Source organism: Quercus robur, chromosome 12 (assembly GCF_932294415.1).
Source record: "Quercus robur chromosome 12, dhQueRobu3.1, whole genome shotgun sequence".
NCBI lineage: Eukaryota > Viridiplantae > Streptophyta > Magnoliopsida > Fagales > Fagaceae > Quercus > Quercus robur.
The window spans coordinates 18,496,626-18,515,467 of record NC_065545.1 but is presented as its reverse complement, the minus strand read 5'-3'; the positions used below and the strand labels follow the sequence as shown (position 1 = coordinate 18,515,467).

General features: G+C 32.2%; 2 protein-coding genes across 2 annotated transcripts; one reads left to right on the top strand and one right to left on the bottom strand.

The window, feature by feature from the left end:
- Window positions 1–6,106: 6,106 nt before the first annotated feature.
- Window positions 6,107–7,755, top strand: LOC126709999 (uncharacterized). Its single transcript, XM_050410381.1, has 2 exons — window positions 6,107–6,628; window positions 7,041–7,755. The coding sequence occupies exons 1-2, from the start codon at window positions 6,217–6,219 to the stop codon at window positions 7,058–7,060; spliced, it is 432 nt and encodes a 143-aa protein (XP_050266338.1). The 5' UTR covers window positions 6,107–6,216; the 3' UTR covers window positions 7,061–7,755.
- A 481-nt stretch (window positions 7,756–8,236) lies between these two features.
- Window positions 8,237–11,750, bottom strand: LOC126709110 (rho GTPase-activating protein 2). The gene is made up of 4 exons (XM_050409205.1): window positions 11,169–11,750; window positions 9,811–9,931; window positions 9,369–9,719; window positions 8,237–9,160 (listed from the first exon to the last, which is right to left on the bottom strand). Exons 1-4 carry the CDS (start codon window positions 11,495–11,497, stop codon window positions 8,552–8,554), a joined length of 1,410 nt encoding a protein of 469 aa, XP_050265162.1. The 5' UTR covers window positions 11,498–11,750; the 3' UTR covers window positions 8,237–8,551.
- Between the last annotated feature and the right edge of the window lie 7,092 nt (window positions 11,751–18,842).

Sequence of the window (18,842 nt, the reverse complement as noted above, 5' to 3'; positions counted from 1 at the left end):
TGCCAGGTTCGGTCGTAGACTTACTATGTTGTTGGCACTATTGGCTTGGGAAATATAATTCCGATATTTGGAATTTGGTTCTAGGTTGTTTGATGTTGACTATTTGGTTTGAACGTAATCGGTGTTCTTTTGAGGATATTGAGAAATCACTTGTCCAGTTGTTAGATTTGTGTTAGTGGAGTCTCTTCGATTGGTCTCGGTGTTGGGGTCTTTTGGATTGTTCTACTATTATTGATTTTCTTTTGTCTCTTAGAATAGGTTTTTGATTCCTTTATTTCTTTGTTGTTCTTTGTTCACTATCGGTGAATGCTGTGTATCTTTTCTTCTTTTCTATTAATAATATTACTTTCTTACCTATCAAAAAAAAAGTTGTGTCTTCTTGTAGGCTTGCCTCCTTTGTAAAGAGTTCAGTTAGGCCTTCCACGGGTTGACTTGAAATAAGTTCATTTGGAAGTCTGCACTGTAACCAGTCACTGCACAATTCGTCTGCTTAAGATCATGTGGAAAAAATTTCAGAGCTATTAATACCAATGTTGAAATTAAAAGCAGTTGGGAGGATTCCATTGTATAGCCGAGAAAGAAGATGAAACCCTGGAAAACTAGTCTTTTAAATTGAATGATGGGTTCTATTTCTCAGAATTCAGGGTGATAATACAAAAGCATGATTGAGAAGTCTGGACAGAGTGGGCAGTGGGCACCAGCAGCTAAATGTAGTTTCAAGTTTTTCATTGTACTGGCTATATTTGTATATTTTTAACTTTATGGTATTGAAATGCCAAATATGATAGTCTTTTTGGGGTTTGTTTTGAATCAAAATATAATTCAGCTTTTCCTCTGCTTTAGTTGCATATTTTAATATAGTTAGTACCAAAAAAAAAAAAATTGTTTGTCCTCTTCAATATTTGTACAGGTGTTTTATCTTAGCCGTGCAACCAGACAACTAATGTCCATCTGTCCAGTACTTACGCTTATTTCAATTCTGGCATCATCATAAAGCTTTAGCAACAGTGTGGAGTGCCATCTTTTAGTCTTTTTCAGAGTTCAATAATGAGGGAGCAGAAATTGAATTTTTGGGGGATGATTTGACTATTATGTTGTTTCACTTGTCTAAGAATTAGTCTTGTTATCACTTCAACTGAACTTTGATGTGGTTTATCCAAAAGTCAAAAATTTTTTTTTTTGGTATTAAGTATTTTGGCATTGATTGAAATGGCAACGCACCGGCCTAATTGATGCTTAATTTCCGGGTGTGTTGGTGGGGGCATGGGAGATAATTTGAAGATTTGACAATGCTGAAAAATGAAAACTTTGTCCTATCCCCAACTCTAGAAACACATTCTCATATTTTTTGGTGATGGGTGTTTGATCATTCCATCTATTAATCTGGTTCATTATAAAAAAATCAATCTTTTTTTGTATCATGGTTTCAGATTCAGGCATTTGGTCATAACATGGTTGGAGAACAGTAGAATTGAATTTTTGTTGTTACATAATTTGACATACAACCTATTTTCTTCTCTCCCACTCGCTGGAGTTATTTCAACGTCTTTTGTAGAAATTTTCAAGTCTTCAACCCCTAGTTAGTCAGTTCCAACCTATTGGTTGTGTTTTCAAAGTTCTTCATTTATTAGATGTGGACAGCAGAACATGCAGCATGTGACTGTTGTCTGCAGGCACCTGATGTTAATGTTAAACTAACTGAAATAACTATTACCAAGTAGTTCTAGCTTTTCGGATAACTTGTCATTTATCAGTAAGGCAAACTTCCCAAAATAAAGGAACAAGGGCATCATTACTGTTTACAAGGCCCATAATGATACACACACCGTTTTAGAAACTATCTGAAGGTGGTCCAAGATCCTTTTTTTCAAGATAGCTTATCTGCTGATGAGTCTGGTGCTCTTGGTATCTTGTGTAGCCTGGAATTTACCCATTCTATGATGTCAATCCAAGCAACCTGTTTATAGAATTGCTTGTGAGATTGGTTTTTATGACTGTTTTTCAGTAATAGGGAAAAGATTGCATTTTGGGTTCAATTCATGGTTTGATACTCACTCTACCCTTGCCTGTAGTAATCCTAATGCATTTTCAGTTTCTGTATTACAGAAGGGTAGGATTTTCAGTCCCTCGCATTATGCTGAAAATGGCTTCAAACCGGTTAAAAGTTTGGTTCATGGTTGTAGAACACCGATCCCCCCCCCCCCCCCCCCTTCTCTTTATTATTATTATTTATCTTCATATTGTGAACTAGAAAAATAAAAAGATAATCTAGTCAATTTAAGGCAACTAGCCTCCTTAATATAAGATAGAAATTCTATTCTAATTTAATCTAAGTGTATATGTGTGTGAAGCTCCTTTTGGAGACTTGAACTCCAACTTTTGCTCCCTACATTCCACAAGCACTTATACTTGTGGAGTGACCATTGTGTTAAAGTATAATAGACTGTTTGGGTTAATTTTATGCTTAATTCTCATTAATGCATTCAACATACATAAATAGCCATTAATAAGATAACCTCATAAAGTATAAGTGTTTGTGGGATGTGGAGGGTAAGGTCGGGGTTTTAATTTTCAAGAGAAGAGTTTCACATATATATACACTTAAATTAGGTTAGAGTAGAATTTTTATTTTGTCTAAAAAAAAAAAAAAAAGAGATAGCCTCATCAAGAAATTCTAAAACATAGGAATCAATCCTATCCTAAAATATAGGATTTTTTTTTTTTTTTTGATATGAATAGGAAATAATTTGAATACAAATAAATAACAATACTAATCCATCTAGGAAGCCATATTCTATCACTAAACAAAATTTAAATAATTTATCTAGCACATGAGTCATAACATCATCCTTCTAGGCCTTTAAATTTGTTCCACTTGCATGTAATATGCTGAATTTTATAGCAGATTACATGATCTAGTAAAATCAAAACAACAATAAATCCGGTGACTAAAATTTTAGTGCATAATAAGAGTGGTTAAATGATGTGTCAACGTGAAAGTAATGTTCTAATCATAACTTGACATCCTAACCAATTGTGAAATTGGTTACAAAATTTTATATCTATAGCATTGCCATAAAAACAAAGGCTGGATTTGGCAGAAATGTGTGGAAGCAGGTCTTTTCATACTGTTTTAGTTGTGAAATGGGTAGGATATGATCTTGATGCCAGGTAGGACCTCCCTGTCTGATATAATTTTGATCAAGATATATCCATAAATGAAAAAAAAAAAAAAATTAAAATTATTTTCCTTTTCCTTTTTTATTGATTAGGTATGAAACACAGAGATGGGCGCCCAACTTTTCTCTAGAAACAATTATTCAGCAAAACTTATTTAATTTCTTAAAACTTAGATTAATTAAATTATTCAACCAAATCCATAATAATATCATAAAAACATGACAAGTTTTTTGTGATCTTTGGTGGGTATTTGTCTGCTAAACCAAACAGACGTGGTTGATTTGTAGTGATTTTGCTTTAATCAGATGTTTACATTATATGGGTCCTCATGATTCACGTGTGCTTCTTAGTTCTTAATACACGTTATGTTATTCTGAGTTTGTACATATAATAACGCAAAGCAAACTCGTACAAAAGTTGACATGCCATTGGAGGTGTGCTGCCACAAAAGTCAAGCAGATATGGATTTTTGGACAAATTGATAGTTTTTGCCAGATTTCAACTTCCAACTTTTTCCATTTTTTTGGTCGTATATATCGGTTTTTAATGGACCTGTGGACCTGTAATCCTATTGTGTGTAATAAGCACGTTTCGATCATGTAATGTATGACCATGTTTGTCCATTTTCCAAATTGTTCAACAGCCAATAATGTTGAATTGCAGATTATTCAGTCATGACTCGTGACCCATAACTTTTCATATACTTCAGTAATTTTGCCAATAATACATTGAAACTTCCTTTCTTTTTTATAAGCAAATGGATAATCATGGACTGAATAAATCATGAATGTTTACTTACCCCACCTAATGTCTTAAGTTGCTTTACCTTAACCAAAAAGGAAAGACCCACACAATACAAGTAAACAAATTACATAGATCCTAGTCCTACATAACTTGTGGTCAAAATCCACATATAATGTTACATTATATTCCTTATCATCTATAAACTTTTATTTATTTATTTATCCAGAATAGGTGAAACTTTCTCATAAAAAAAAGAAAAGAAAAAAAAGTGAAACTTCATTACCTGTTTGGTAGGAGGATTTTTGTTTTTGTTATCAAAATAGTATGAAAACAATTTTCAAAAATTGAAATTGAAACTACTTTTCAGATAATAATTTTTACACTATACATATTTGGCTCTCACTTATAAGAACAAATTTTAAAAAAATTTACAAAAGAATGTATAAATTACTTTTTTTTTAATTTTTTTTTTTTGGATAATGATTAAGGGAATAGAGCTCATGTGCTTTTTTTATTTATTTTTTATTTTTTATAAAATAACGATAAGTTTCAAATTTGAAGCATTGTATTTTTATTTATTTTTAATATGATAAAGATAAGTTTCTTAATTTAAGAGATAGAAGAAGTTTTTTTTGTGATAAAGATAAACTCTTTAATTTAAGAGAGAGAATAGTTTAGACAAATCCAAGGACGGAGGGAGACTTTGACCATGGGGGGCATGGCCCGCCCCTAAATTTTTTTTTGTAAAAAAAATATTAGTATATATATAGGTATAAATTTTAGTAATTTTGTTCTATAAAATTATACTTTGCCTCTCTTAATAATATCATTGATTTTTTTTTTTAAGAGTAATACTATAACCACAAACTTTTCTACAACATTTTTATAAACTACTAACGCAGTAAATTCTTATTGGTTTGCATCTAGAGTCATTTGTAACTCTAGCATTTTTCTCATTTTAAAGGGTATAAAAAGATTTATAAACCTAAAATCTAAAACAAAATATACAAGTCCAAAAAAGTTAGCTCAACAACAAAAATTACCAATAATAGCTTAAAAACAATTCAGCCCAATTAACCAATTTTACCCAAAACAACCAACTCAGCCCTTTAAAAAATTTTAAATAAAATAATTTTGTCCTTACCCAATAGGAAACGCACACATAAAAAATAAAAATAAATAAATTAAAAAAAAACCTTAGCAATTAAGCAATAAAGCTAGAAGTTAGAGCAACCACATGCAACTAGTAGCAAAGCTGCCCCCAACTTCAAGTTTTAACTCCGTCCTTGGACAAATCTATGAGGTTCATTGTTTTCAATTTATTTACAACTATAGTATTAAAAACATCCTTTTAACGGTCTTCGAAATTCTGTTTTAAACTGGGAAAATAACTATTTTTTGGTTTCCAAAAATCTACAACATTGTTGTAAAGACAGAGTATAGGTTAATTTGAGAATTTGGTGAATTTTTGTTGTGTCTCTAATATGAATAATAACACGAGTATCCCTATATTCACGTTTAAAAAAAAGCAACTTGATTTTGTGTTGCCTACTTAATATTTGCTAGAAGCTTACAAAAAAGACAAACAAGTGCCACTAAAAATTAGGAAATTAGAAACAGATAAGTTCAAATCCCATGGTTTTCCCTATATCCACGCTCTAAAGTTGCACTAGTTTGTTTCTCAAAAAAAAAAAAAAGTTGCACTAGTTTGTTCCCTCTACTCTTTTTTTGATGAACGTTCCCTCTACTCATTTTGTGTTCTCTAACTTCTAAAATAAAATAATAACAACAAACAAACAAATAAGTGTAGTACAAGTTATTATCAAATGGAATAGAAACGTCCAATAATATTTGGAAACCATGTGCCATACACGTGTAAGGATATGTGGAATCCCTTCTAGATGGATGAGTTGGTCCACCAATATAAATTGTTGCTCTCTTTTCTAGAAGATTGGGTTGAACCAGTTTTGGCATGCATTAGTTGTCTTTGTTCTAGAAGAACAGCCACACTTTAATACAGTTTACTTGCGTTATATTAACTAATATAAAATAATCATTTTTTTCCCATTGTTTTCGACAATAAAAGTTCAATTTGAGGAGGCTAACTTAGACAGCCAGCCCACCACTACTTAATAAAGTGTCAAACAAGAGAGCCCACCTTCTTACTTTAGATTTTCTTATTATCTTTCTAAGTGTCTATTTATAATTTCGTATATATAGAGGCAGACTTGGGAAATTATTTTAGAATTTTTTAAGTGTGACAACATTGAGAGAGAGAGAGAGAGAGACTCCATGTTTACAAAAGATTTGTTTTCATTGTGGAAAAAGAAGATGAACTTGGAGAATGTTGTGGACGTGTCTTCTTTCTTGCTCTTTGAAGCAACAGGAGATTCTGAAGGTGACTGTAATACCATAAAGGGTGGTGGTGATGATAAAATTGGCCAAGACATTGCTATGGCTGATGATGATGATGATGCGGAGTCATGTATCTTTGATTTATCTGATTTTCCTAGAGTGAGTGAGGTTGATGATTCTGATATTCAACCATGTGTTCATGATGATGATGATGGTGACGATGATGATGAGGAAGAGGATGAAGATGAAGATGAAGATGAAGATGAGGTCCTTAGTTATAGAAAATCTACTGGTAAACAAGATTGGAAGCTAATGGGCCATCAAAAATCAAGTGTTTCTGTTGATACAAGTAAGCATTCGATGAATGAGGCAGAGAGGAGCAGACTATTTTGGGAGACATGCTTGGCATCCTAAAAAAGTTCCCTTTTTTTGTTCTTAGCTCTTTTCTATGTTTGTTTCATAGAATTCTCTTTTGGATTTCTCTTCTTTTTGAGTGGCTTTCGAAAGAGAGAGGATGAGAGGGTAGTGGTTTTGTTCATTAGATTAGGTTCAAACAACTGTACATATTTGCTAATAGTAATAGACAAGATAACATTTAACTCTTCATACAAGGCATGTTTGCCATCAATATTCTTCTTTATGCATTACTGAAACCTTGCTATGGTGATTTTGTTACTAACCCAATTCCATAGATCTCAAGAGCTGTACATTGCAGCTACCTTCTTTGTAAATGAAATTTTTAATGGAGCTTGGTATTGCAGGGAGATATGCCTGGTTCTAGTTCAGCTAAGACCGTTCAAGGCTTTGCATTAGGAGATCAAACCACATTCTTTGGTGCCCTTTTCCTCTTTAACAACCAGGACAGTGTATGGGAAGAAGACGACTGGAAGGCAATAAATATGGTAGAAACTTCTTACAGTGTTCTCTTACATAGTGGAGGAGAAAGCAACCAAGAGGACATCACAGTGAAGAGATGATAATTGGGTTTTCCATATTCAACACAGTGGCCGCATCTAAGCTCAGATTACAAAGAATATTAGGTTGGCACTATCATTTTAAAAGATAATTTGAATGACATGCAATTAGCAAGTAAGTGGTTCATGATTAGATTAGGTTCCACCATCTCAATATTTAACATGTTTATGAGGGGTTATAGGTAAAAACTTGTAAAAGAAGAGAGATCATTGGTAAAAATTAATTAATTGAAGAGCATCTAAACTTACTGATCCCTTTTTCCAATAGTTGATAGAAATATGAGGGAGATAGTTTGGCAAAGCAAGATCTTCTACAGGAAATGGAGCAGTCTTATTTTATTTTTTATTGCATTTCATTGAAAACACAAACCATCACAATTTTATTCCTCATAGCATCCCTAAAAGGTAGTTACTTAGGATACTCTTCTCCATTTATTTCCCTTTTTTGGTAAGTTACCACCCTGCGATTCCAAAATTACTAAAACTCTGTTTGTTTTGATAAAAAACATTTTCTATAAATGACGTGTTTCTCGTGTCTGGTTGCAATTCCAAAAATAAGAGTACATTTTTAGATGATAAAATATTTCCTATATTTTTGCATCATTTGATTTGAGTACCTTAAATATATAATAAATAAAAAAGAAATCCCAAATTTGGAATTTAAATGTAACTGTATCTGAGAAAAACAGTTGAGTAAAAATCTTCAATTGGGAAAGAGTCAATCAATAACGATCAACAGTTGGTTTGTGGTGGCAAAAGAGAGAGAAGTTATGATTTTAAATTTTTTATTGTGGTGTGAAGTTTATTAAATTTGTTTTCTGTTGATGACCAAAAACATTTTCCGTTGACATGTGTTTTTCATTTTTCCTACTAAGGACTCCAACATGAGCATAATACAAGGACTGAAGACTCAGGTCCCTTGAATTCTAACCATACAAGACATGTCAATCAGGTTTACATAACAAGCTGAATTTCAGACCAAATTAAATCAAGCTCCCTAAGAATTCAATACAAACTTTCAAAATGTTAAAAAAGAAGACAGACTGGACTTCGGACAACAATTCCTTCCAGTCTGAAAATGTCAAAGTTAGAAATTGTTCACTACTGAAAGATAAAGAACAAGCACAAGTTCAGCCCTAAGCTGAATCGTGATCTTTCACAATCCACAAGCAAACACTCCCTACTTCACTTTAACACAAGCCTCACACCCATTGCCGTATTAATTTACACAAGCAAACATGATTGTAGAGAGCTAACAAAGTATATTACCACTGGTCAAATAAAACCAGTCAAGGAGTTTAAGTAGACGCAAACAATGGCATGGGTGAAATGAAATCCATACTATCCATCATCTCCATGTCATCTGTGCTTGCACATCCTATTGACGTGCTCTCTGTATCAGTCTTTGAGTCCACAGCTGTAAGACTACTCCCCAAGTCTTCTACATCACTTGATCTCAAACCAGGATTTCCATTCTTTATTTCCTCGGATGACACACCATCATTACCAGACTCCACACATTCTATCCGCAAATCATTTGCTGGTTGTTCTGACAAACTATTTTGAGTGTCATTACTCTCATCCAATTGTCTTAAGAAGCATTCTTCTATCTCACCTAAAGACCTCACCTCAACTTCATCTTCATCTTCACTGCAGTGTTCATAAGGAACATTATCATCATCATCATCATCATAATCTGATGCTGGTCCTCTTGATTCACAGCTGATATCCATCTCTTGTTGACTGTCAAAATCCTCATCAGTTTGCTGATTAGATGAACGAGATGACATAGGTGAATATGCTCCGGTTGCAGACTCTTCACGTTCTCTTAGTGTTCTCATAATCAGGGTCTTGAGCAAGTTCATTACTTGAACAGCATGCATTAGAGCCGTCAATGGATCAGACATCTAATCAAAGAAAAATAAAATGTAAATTTACTTAACAAAATTGATAAACAATGCCAACTTTAAATAAATTATTGGTTACCACTTTGAACATATCTTTCTTGTGTTTAAAAGCCAAAAAAGAGAAAAAGAAGTCCATTATTTCAATTTTACTGCTTCTGTAAGCAAGAGGAGGCAATTCCAAAATGCTAACTAGATGATGGTTTTTTACCTGAGTCATATTTGGAGCAAAAACCATGGCAATGTTTCTGGCATTCATTTTGTTAGATTCCTCTTCTTCAACAACGTCAGCCATAAGATCAACTGCCCAATTAAGCAATGCAGCATCAGTTGGCTTTAGCTGACTCACAAGCTCAACAGATTCTTCTTCAGTGTTGCATTGGAGAACTTGTTCAGGAGAAAGCCCATCAAGGACTCCTGAAGGAAGTTCTCGGAACCAGGCTTTTATAAGCCCTGCCAAGCAATGGACATCTATATTGTCAGGGACGATACCCCTGTTCAGCTGGTCCCTTACATGCTCCTCTTTGCTATTCTCTGGGTTTATCCTGAAAATTCCTTCTGCCTACAAAAAAATGAAAATCACTTAAGGAAACTTATTACAAACAAGCAACTACATGCAAGTAAACTAATAACAATATTCAAACAACTAGTACCTTTAGGCCTTCTTGAGAGTATAAGCGCTCCTGCATTAGCAAGAGTATGGTTGGTACGCTATTTCCTTTTGAATCATAAGAGCATTGCATTGACTCCGCAGATACGCCAAACACACTTGCACTACAAAATTTCAGAAAAAAAAGTTAGGACAATCCACAAAAAATGGATTTAAATCATTAGAAGATAACATACTAAGAAACATGGACACTTCAAAACTTCAAGTCTGTGTCCAACACGCCAGGGACACTTCTGCATGCGTGTATTGAAAATTTATAAATAAACATGAAATAGGCCTATAAATAAATAAAATTACTATATATATATGATATATATTAATCAATTAATTGTGGTATCTCCACCTTATCAAGTCCTAATTTTTTAAGAATTGTTGTGTCATCGTGTCCAAGCTTCATAGATAACAAGTAGGGTAAGATAGGGGGGAAATTTTGAATCAATTTAAGTTACTTGCAAATTGTTGAGGCGAAAATTGAAAAGCAAAAGATACAAAAGTGAACATGACAAAAATGGAACAGTAGAGAAAATAAACATTCTTGATAGGAACTAAATGTAAAGGAATTTAGGATTAAATCCAATTTGCATAGATTTTGTGGCTAGAGAAATCTAATAAGCAAAACCCAATCTCATCTGTACCATTAAGAGTTTACAAAGGCCTGGGACACTAACAAGAACCCAACTCATCAGTTCAAAGGAGTTCCCCAAATATAGTTGGGACTCCCTTCCAGTGACTTCCCAAATATCCATAAATTTTCCTGCGCATAAAAATACAAGAATTTCTTTGAATACAGAAATTTACTATTATTAGTAGAAATGTTTGGCTTAGTATTAGTAGAAATGTTTGGCTTAGTATTAGTAGAATTTTTTTTTCTTCAGAAAATATTTTCTAAGAAATAAAACTGATAAACAACATAAAGCTCAGCATTGTCATTTCTCTATTACTCCACTTACTCTACGAAAAAATGAGGTTTATGTCTTTTGATCACCACATTTTCCCCAACCTTCAAAGCCCTAAATAAACCATCCATAGACTCACAATATATTAAGCTAAAAGAGAGAGAAATTTCAGCTCAAACGTATTTGAAATCTGAGTTCCGGTCTGCTCAAATGCAGCTAAAATCTCAGGTCCTATGCAAATCGCCCTCTCTCCAAGAACCATAATTGTAGTTAAAAAATAAACAAAATAAAATCAACTTGCTTGCTATTACTACTCTGTCAGATCTAATTAGCTGCCAAAGAAAAAGAAAAAAGTCTACAATTTCAAGCATTCCAAGCGAAACCCGGATAAAATCTAACAAAACCAAACCCACACAGAAACCAAAGGCAAAAACTTTATCATTACCTAGCACTTGGAACTCGACCTGGGATCTCAACCTCAAACTCCACAGGCAGACCCAGAAAGCCATTGAACCTATCGAATGTCACATGTGTAATATGTTGCACGTTGGTGGGCCATCCGATCTCCATGTGATGAACAGTTGACATCACATCTTCTCCACTATCAACTCGACAAGCCACCATTGATTTCCTCAGAGCAGTCATTAGAAACGCCACCAGTGAAAGCTGGTTTTGCTCTTCCTCTGAGCTCTTCACTCCCTTTGTTCCTTTACCACCACCACTACCACCACCACCACACCCAGCTCCCTTTGTAACCATCACAAGCCCTGTCATCTCTCTCTATGAGAACCGTGTGAGTGTGTGTGTGTCTTTTTTTTTTTTTTTTGGTTATCTGAAACTGTCTTATGTTTGTGTTTATCACTTTATTGTTCTAGGAGTGAAGCAAGTGAAAGAGGGTTGTGTTTTAAATTTTGAGGCTGAGAGTTTGTTTTGTTTTAAATGATTTTTGTTGGGTTGCATTGAATTCAAGTTTGGTTTTTTGTTTATTTTATTTTTTGTTTTTGGGGTTTGGGATTTATGAAATTGAAATGGAACAGAGACTATTTTGAAGTTCAAACGGCCACTCGTTTCAAATATCTTTCTTTCAGGGGCTTACTTTATCTACAGTATTGGAAATGTTTGACCTTGTGTTTGATAATTATTACATGGCCAGCCACTCACAGTTCTACAGTAATGTCAAGGTAAATGGTAATTATATTTTCACAATATTTTTTAACAAGTGTCAAGGACATGGTAAGTTGTGATTGGAAAAATTTTACTTTCATCGTATTATTATCACTTTTATTAGTTGCAATTAGCACTAATCACAACATACCATCTAAGTTATACTTGAAACTCGGTTACCCATTTATTAGTTGCAATTAGCACTAATCACAACATATCATCTAAGTCATACTTGAAACTTGGTTGCCCATAGTTTGCGCGTTATGCAAAAATATTTTTGATGATGTAATTTGGTTGGAGGATTATTCGCCACTAGCTTTGGAAGCCTTGTATCATGACTCCCTATCTATTCAGTAAATAAAATATTGTTTTATTTTCCCAAAAATAAAAATACAACATACTATTTAAAGTTTTTAACAGTGGAAAAAAAAAAGCCATGTTAATAAACCACATTAAAAAAGTTTTTACACAATTTTTATAGGAAATATAAAAAATTGTCAAAAAAATTAATTACTTTATTATTTTTTCATAAAATGTTTTTAAAAATAGTTCCTAAACCAATGCCGCATCCATAACATTTCCATAAAAGAATATAAAGACTTTTGTGATTCTAAATTTATGTTTTTAAAAATAGTTCCTAAACCAATGCCGCATCCATAAATATTTCCCAGAAAAAAATATAAAGAGTTTTGTGATTCTAGACTTATGGCATGGTGTGTAGGATTAGGATCATTATGAACTAATCTTGAACTTAGCTTAACTGACCAGCTAATTGGGGTTTATTCTAGACTTGTAGTGATGAAAAAAATTTACTCCTAATCTTTATCTATAAAATATAGGAGTTCACTTACTATCCAAGCCATTTGAGTATGTCTGTATGTGTATATCCAACTGATTAATTAATTAGGTATTTTAGTTATAAATTGGTTTTGTTTTTTTTTAATAATTGGATAGTCAATTGGTATTTTAGGTATATCCAACTGATTAATTAATTAGGTATTTTAGGCTCTCTCAACCCTTTTTTTTCCTTCTGGAATTTGTTCTCTAACTGTTTTAAGCAATACCATTAAACCCAACCAAAAGGGCATTAGTTATAATATGTTTGGAGCGGGTCTGACTCGAATAATGATAAAAAGAAAAACAAAAGGACGAAAACAACTACAACAACATTGAATTTAAAAAAAAAAAAAATACAGGGTCATTTAAAAAAAAAAAAAAACTTTACCTTTATTCTAGGAAGACCGGAAGATATAAATTTATAAATAAATGCTGCTATGTTGCATTGAACATTAATGAACTCTTGATTTTATTTAATCTTCTTCTTTTTTAAAAAAAAATTGGGAGAGAATATTTTGCTCAATAAATTACTACTAGCTTGATTAACTTAATTGATATTGTTGGTCTATTTCTAACACTTGTCAACTAACTGGGTCTTTTTTTTGGTTAATAATTCTTGTTCAACTTAAGGTCTTCAAGCTATTTCTAATAAATCTTTAAATTCAGGACTGCATTTTTTTGGTTCTCATAAAGAAAGGAGTTTAATCCAATCAAATCTATTTTAATAAAGTAATTATAACATTTAGTTTTTTATAAAAAAAACTGCTCAAAAAAAAAAGTTAAAAAGAAAGTAATTATAACATCTGGTAAAAGAAATTATTATGATATGACGTTCAGCGTCGGATGCATGGACAATAGATAATGCCATTTTCCAAGAGAATCCAGATTCCATTCCACAACATACTTCTTTCATTGGAAAATAAAAAGCAATTCGAATTTGTGGAAGACCGTTGGAAAACTTTGGTTTTCCCTTCTTTATTTTTTTTTCCACAAGAAAAAGTAGTGAACTATGATTGTGATTGGCCCAGTCAAATGAAGACAACTTTGATATTTCCAATGATCTTGGGTCCTTTTTATGATTCGCGTGATTAAAGGTAGATAGATTATGTTTTTGTTTTGTAAAAAATTTTAAAACCATTCCTTAAAATATTTGTCAATTTTTATCTAGAACAATGGGTCGTATGCTACTAGTGGTTTTGATTTGAGAGCTAGGTGTTGGTCTTTTCTATAAAAATCTTTGAGAATTTTTTCATGCTTTATTCAACCAATGGCATTGACATACTTGGACTCTATATCATTCTATAGTACAATCCCATCAGTATCATTGGGTAATTAAAAAAATTTTAAATAAAAAAGAGGGAAAAAAATCTAGGCTGTGACATAAAGGCTTGGACTTTGGGCCAACCCAAATCTTACATGATAAAAAATGTGACCCTAATTTGTAATTTTCCTAAAAAGTTTTGTTGATATTCACCACATGATTCTGTCCCAATTGATGCCAAATCACAAAATGTAAAAGCATATTTGTCAATTTTTGTAACTATCGCTTTTCTCACATTCATTCCAATAAATAAATAGGATATTTAATACTTTTAATTTTTTCTGGCCAAAAAAAAAAAAAAAAAAAATTATGGGTCCGACTAATTTGGTTGCTGACAGATGAAGAATTATGGCTATATTAATAGTTCAACAATGTAGTAGACAGTGCTGCTCCACTCCACTCCTTCACATGTTTCACATGTACATACATATCTCTCTCCCTAGCTTAAACAATGACTCGTTATGCCCAAAATCTACCAAAAGTTCATTCGTGACATATACACACTAACACATCAGTTCTAATCTATCCAAACAAAAAGATTTTGGACAATCTAATCAATTTGCTTTTGGACAACTTTTAATATCAATTACTACAAACTTATTATATTTTTATGTAGATGGGAAAGCTTAAAGTCCAGGACTCTTCTTTTGGCTTTTTGCAATCCCCCACCCCCTAAAAAAAGTGATAAAAACTTGGGGAATGATCATTTTGTTTTAGGAGCATGATGATACCCATATGAAGCAAATGATATCTTCATTCGCAAACACAAAGTTGGAACTATGAATAACAATGGAGCGGGATAAGGTTAGATTAGGAATGAGTTCTTTATTTGGGATGGGAAAAAGCCATGCAAGGCAATAAAGAACAATTTGGGATAAGACATGTTGATGATATTTTGTTATCTCAAACGAGATGATTTCAAAATTAACAAGTTAGAGAAGAAAGAGAAAATGGAGAATCACTTGACTTAAGAGTACTAAGCAAACCAAGTGTTTTTTTTTTTTGCTGGGCCAAGTGTTTTAGACAATAATAATAGCATAAGTACAACAAAATACATTGTATATAGGATTTGAATAAACATTATTAAATTAGGTATAATTTAAATATAAATGAAATAAAAATATATTCAAGATTAATAAAATTTGTTTCTTTATATATAAGATAAATAATATGAGAAAGATGCTGCATGTGTAAGATGATCCGTTCAATAGCTAAGACAGAGAATTTTAACTTACCCAATATTAGAGAAGCTCTATAAAACACACACACACACACACAAATTTCACAATTGCTGATAAGTAAAAAAAAAAGCAATGTCATTTGCGTAAATAGAATTTGTCAACTCCATTATTTTGAAAAATGTGAAAAAAAAACATCTTTTGTGTGTACAGAATTGTTGCCTTGTTGGAAAGGTTGGAAGAGGCTCATGTGGAGCCATTGAATCTTTGTGGAGCCTCAGAAGGCAAAAGAAAACAGTGGGGCCACCAAGACAAATGGCGTACCGTTTGGGTCTCAACTATGGCCCACCCCCTTATGCATGTGATTCCATTACGTGCATCTCTCTGTCTCCCTCCAAAACCTACTATTCGAATTTCAAAATCTCACCTGACCAACGTCCAAACACTCAAAGCAATAGAAATTCAAAATCTAGAGACCAATTTGATCGTTACCTCTGTCTGCCTTTCCCGTCTCCTTTGTGTACTTCCCCTCTTACACAGTCACTGACTCGTCTTTTTGCTTACTTTCGTTAAGGTTTATGGTACGTTCCCTAATATTATGGGATGTTCAATCAATCATCAATACTATTTTTGGTTTTTTTTTTTTTTTTTTTTTTTTTTTTTTTTTTTTTTTTTTAAGAACTGGTTCCATTTTTATTCTTTATGTTCAAAGGGTGCGTTTGGATATAGTTTATGTTGCTAAAAATTGAAAATTAAAAACAAAATATTTTTTTTTTTTATTATTGTTCATACCAAAAAATTAATACTGTTCATTTGCTTATTTGTACTGTTCATGAACATGAACAATACACTAAGCATTAGTCCCAAAAAAAAAAAAAAAGAACTAAAATGTAAAACACGTGGACATGAACGTGATCCAAACGATAACAAAGTTTGCATGAACTAAAGCTAAAACTGAATTTTTAATTGATTTAGCGGCTAGCTATTATACATAGCTTTATATTGAGTATTTAATTATTTATTAACAAATTACGTTAATTCTTACTTCTACTTTTCTCTACTCTTTTTCTTTATATTTCTCTCAATTTCCTAACAACAAACTTAACACAACTAATTATCGACTTAAATCTACTTTTAAGGCACATCTTATATATGCATTGCTTTCCAAATTTTAGAAAAGAAAACTATGCTTTTTTAAAGCAACTTAATAAACAAAGGATCATTTTTTAAGTTGCTTATTTATATACGTTGCTTATAATTACTCTTTATGTATTATTATAGATAAGCATGATGATGAGCAGTTGGGGTTAAAGGAAAAATGAGTTTTCCTTTGGCAGTAAAAGGAGTGGGATTATACATGCATATTATTGCCACAGATCTTGGGGTAAGATTTAAGATTAAGTATTAAAACTCACAATTTGTTAAGTTTAATGCCAAAAAATATAGAGTACTACTAACTAGAGTATTTGACCATTATTCTTTTTTGAAAAATGCTAGTGAAGACCACAATAATTTATATAATTTTTGCCACAACTCTCCATATGTTGAGTTATGAATGGATCAATCACTTTTTCTTCCACTGTTCACAACTCACAACGCGGCGAGTTATGACAAATATTGCGTAAACTATTGTAGTCCAAACATTATTATTATTATTATTTTTCAAGTAAGAAAGAAATTACTAGATTCAAATCTAAGTTCTCTCCATAGTCCATAGAAAAGGATTGAACATACACTGCTTTACTAGGTTAAGAAGCCCTTAGTTTGGCCAAAAGTTAGTTGACTCTCCTAAATTTCCTTCTCTTCACAAGAATGAAGTAGGGCATAGCCTCAGGTAAGATGCTAATTGTTAAGCCATCTTTGATCTTACCAAACCCATCACTGTGATTTGGAATTTGGAACTTGGACCAAGTACTATATATGTTTCTAATTGTTAAAAGTTTGCCAGGTCCAATATTCTTGTACAATTAGCAACACTTCCCTCTGGCTCTCCTTGAGGGGCCATCTCTGCTAATACATAAATGGATTAAGTATCAAGGGGCCTTGGGAATGAGCTGGTTTTATGTAGTCTTAATTAATTATAAGTATACAATTAAAGACCCAATTAGCTGAGCTCTTCGACCATGAGCTTGCCATTTGCCATTATGTTTTTCATACAAGAAGAAGAGAAGAAGAAGAAGCAAAAAAGCAAGTAAAGAAACAAAGAGACAGAAAACCTGTGCTAATAGAACCGAAAAAGGAAAGCCCTGCCGGCCCATTGTGTTAATGATTATTATGTTTGATAAGATAACAGTACAGTAACACTCATCCAGCTCCGAATGTGTTAATCGATCTTTAAAAAAAAAAAATTAGAATCTATAAAAAGGTTCCAAAAATGAAAAATCCGGTTGGAATTAATTCAATGGTCAATTCCTAAATCTATTTACTGAAAAGTTCGCTTTTGTATTGCACTTTGATGATTTTATAGTGCAAAACAGTAACACTTGAGGCTTGCATTACATTTACATATGGCAAATTCACGTTGTGTTTTGTACAAAATTACAAATACAAGTTATTTTGCTCCACGAGGTCTGCATCGAATTTAAATTTTATAATCTTCTTTTAATGGTTTACTTTATACTCTACTAGATTGTAGCTAAAAAAATGAAGGAAAAAAAAATCATACACAACACACTGCAATTGATAAAGTATAATGTGAAACAAAAAAAAAAAAAAAGACAAATTTATTTACGTTTGATCTGCATTACTCCTAAACTAGAAAGAAGTTAAAATTCTTAAACTATTGTGGTGTAATGGCCGACTGATCTTATCCATTACTCTTTTTTTGGTACTATTAGTTATTAATTGTGCATTTTTAATTATCTTTTTATTGAATTAGAAAAAATACAAATAAAAATAAATAAGTAAACTAAAAAAAACTGATCTAAATGCACTATTCTGATCATTTCAATAACCTCATAGTGTAGTGAATACATTTAATAACCATCTAGAATACTAGTCCAGTGTGTATAGATTACACGGTCCAAATCTATTCCTCATAATTCTTGATCCAGTCAAGTTTTTGCTAAACTTCTTGATCCAGTCAAGTTAAAGTTCTTTTGTTTATTAGTTTCATAAGTAGCATTAATGATTGAATTGCGTTATATAGTAAACATGTGACATGAAGTAGTTGGATTGGGTAGCATTTGGACTAATTAATAATATCCAAACGGGCCTTTTTTTTTTTTTTGTTTTTTTTTTGAACCTGTAAGCTAGCATCAGGAATATCTAGCATAAGTTGCAAAAATAAATAAATAACATTCTATAATGTTTTTATTTTATTTTTACTGTGGATATAAATAATAGCAAAATGCTTAAATTAAATTAAATTGGAGGCGAGATCGGAAATAAAAGCGTAGAATTTTTATTTTTTATTTTTCCAAATTGACTTCTGAATTTTTCCTTTTGGCTCTACTAACATTACTTAAAAAATTCCATGAGCACCACATTATTAAAATGCCCAACTACAGCAACTTCATAAAGGGTGTCTGGAATTTTTCAAATAATTCAAAAAACAAAATTGTGAGTTTGTGGTTGTTGTTTTAGCAGTTTCAGTCAAAAAGAGTAAAACAAACAAAAA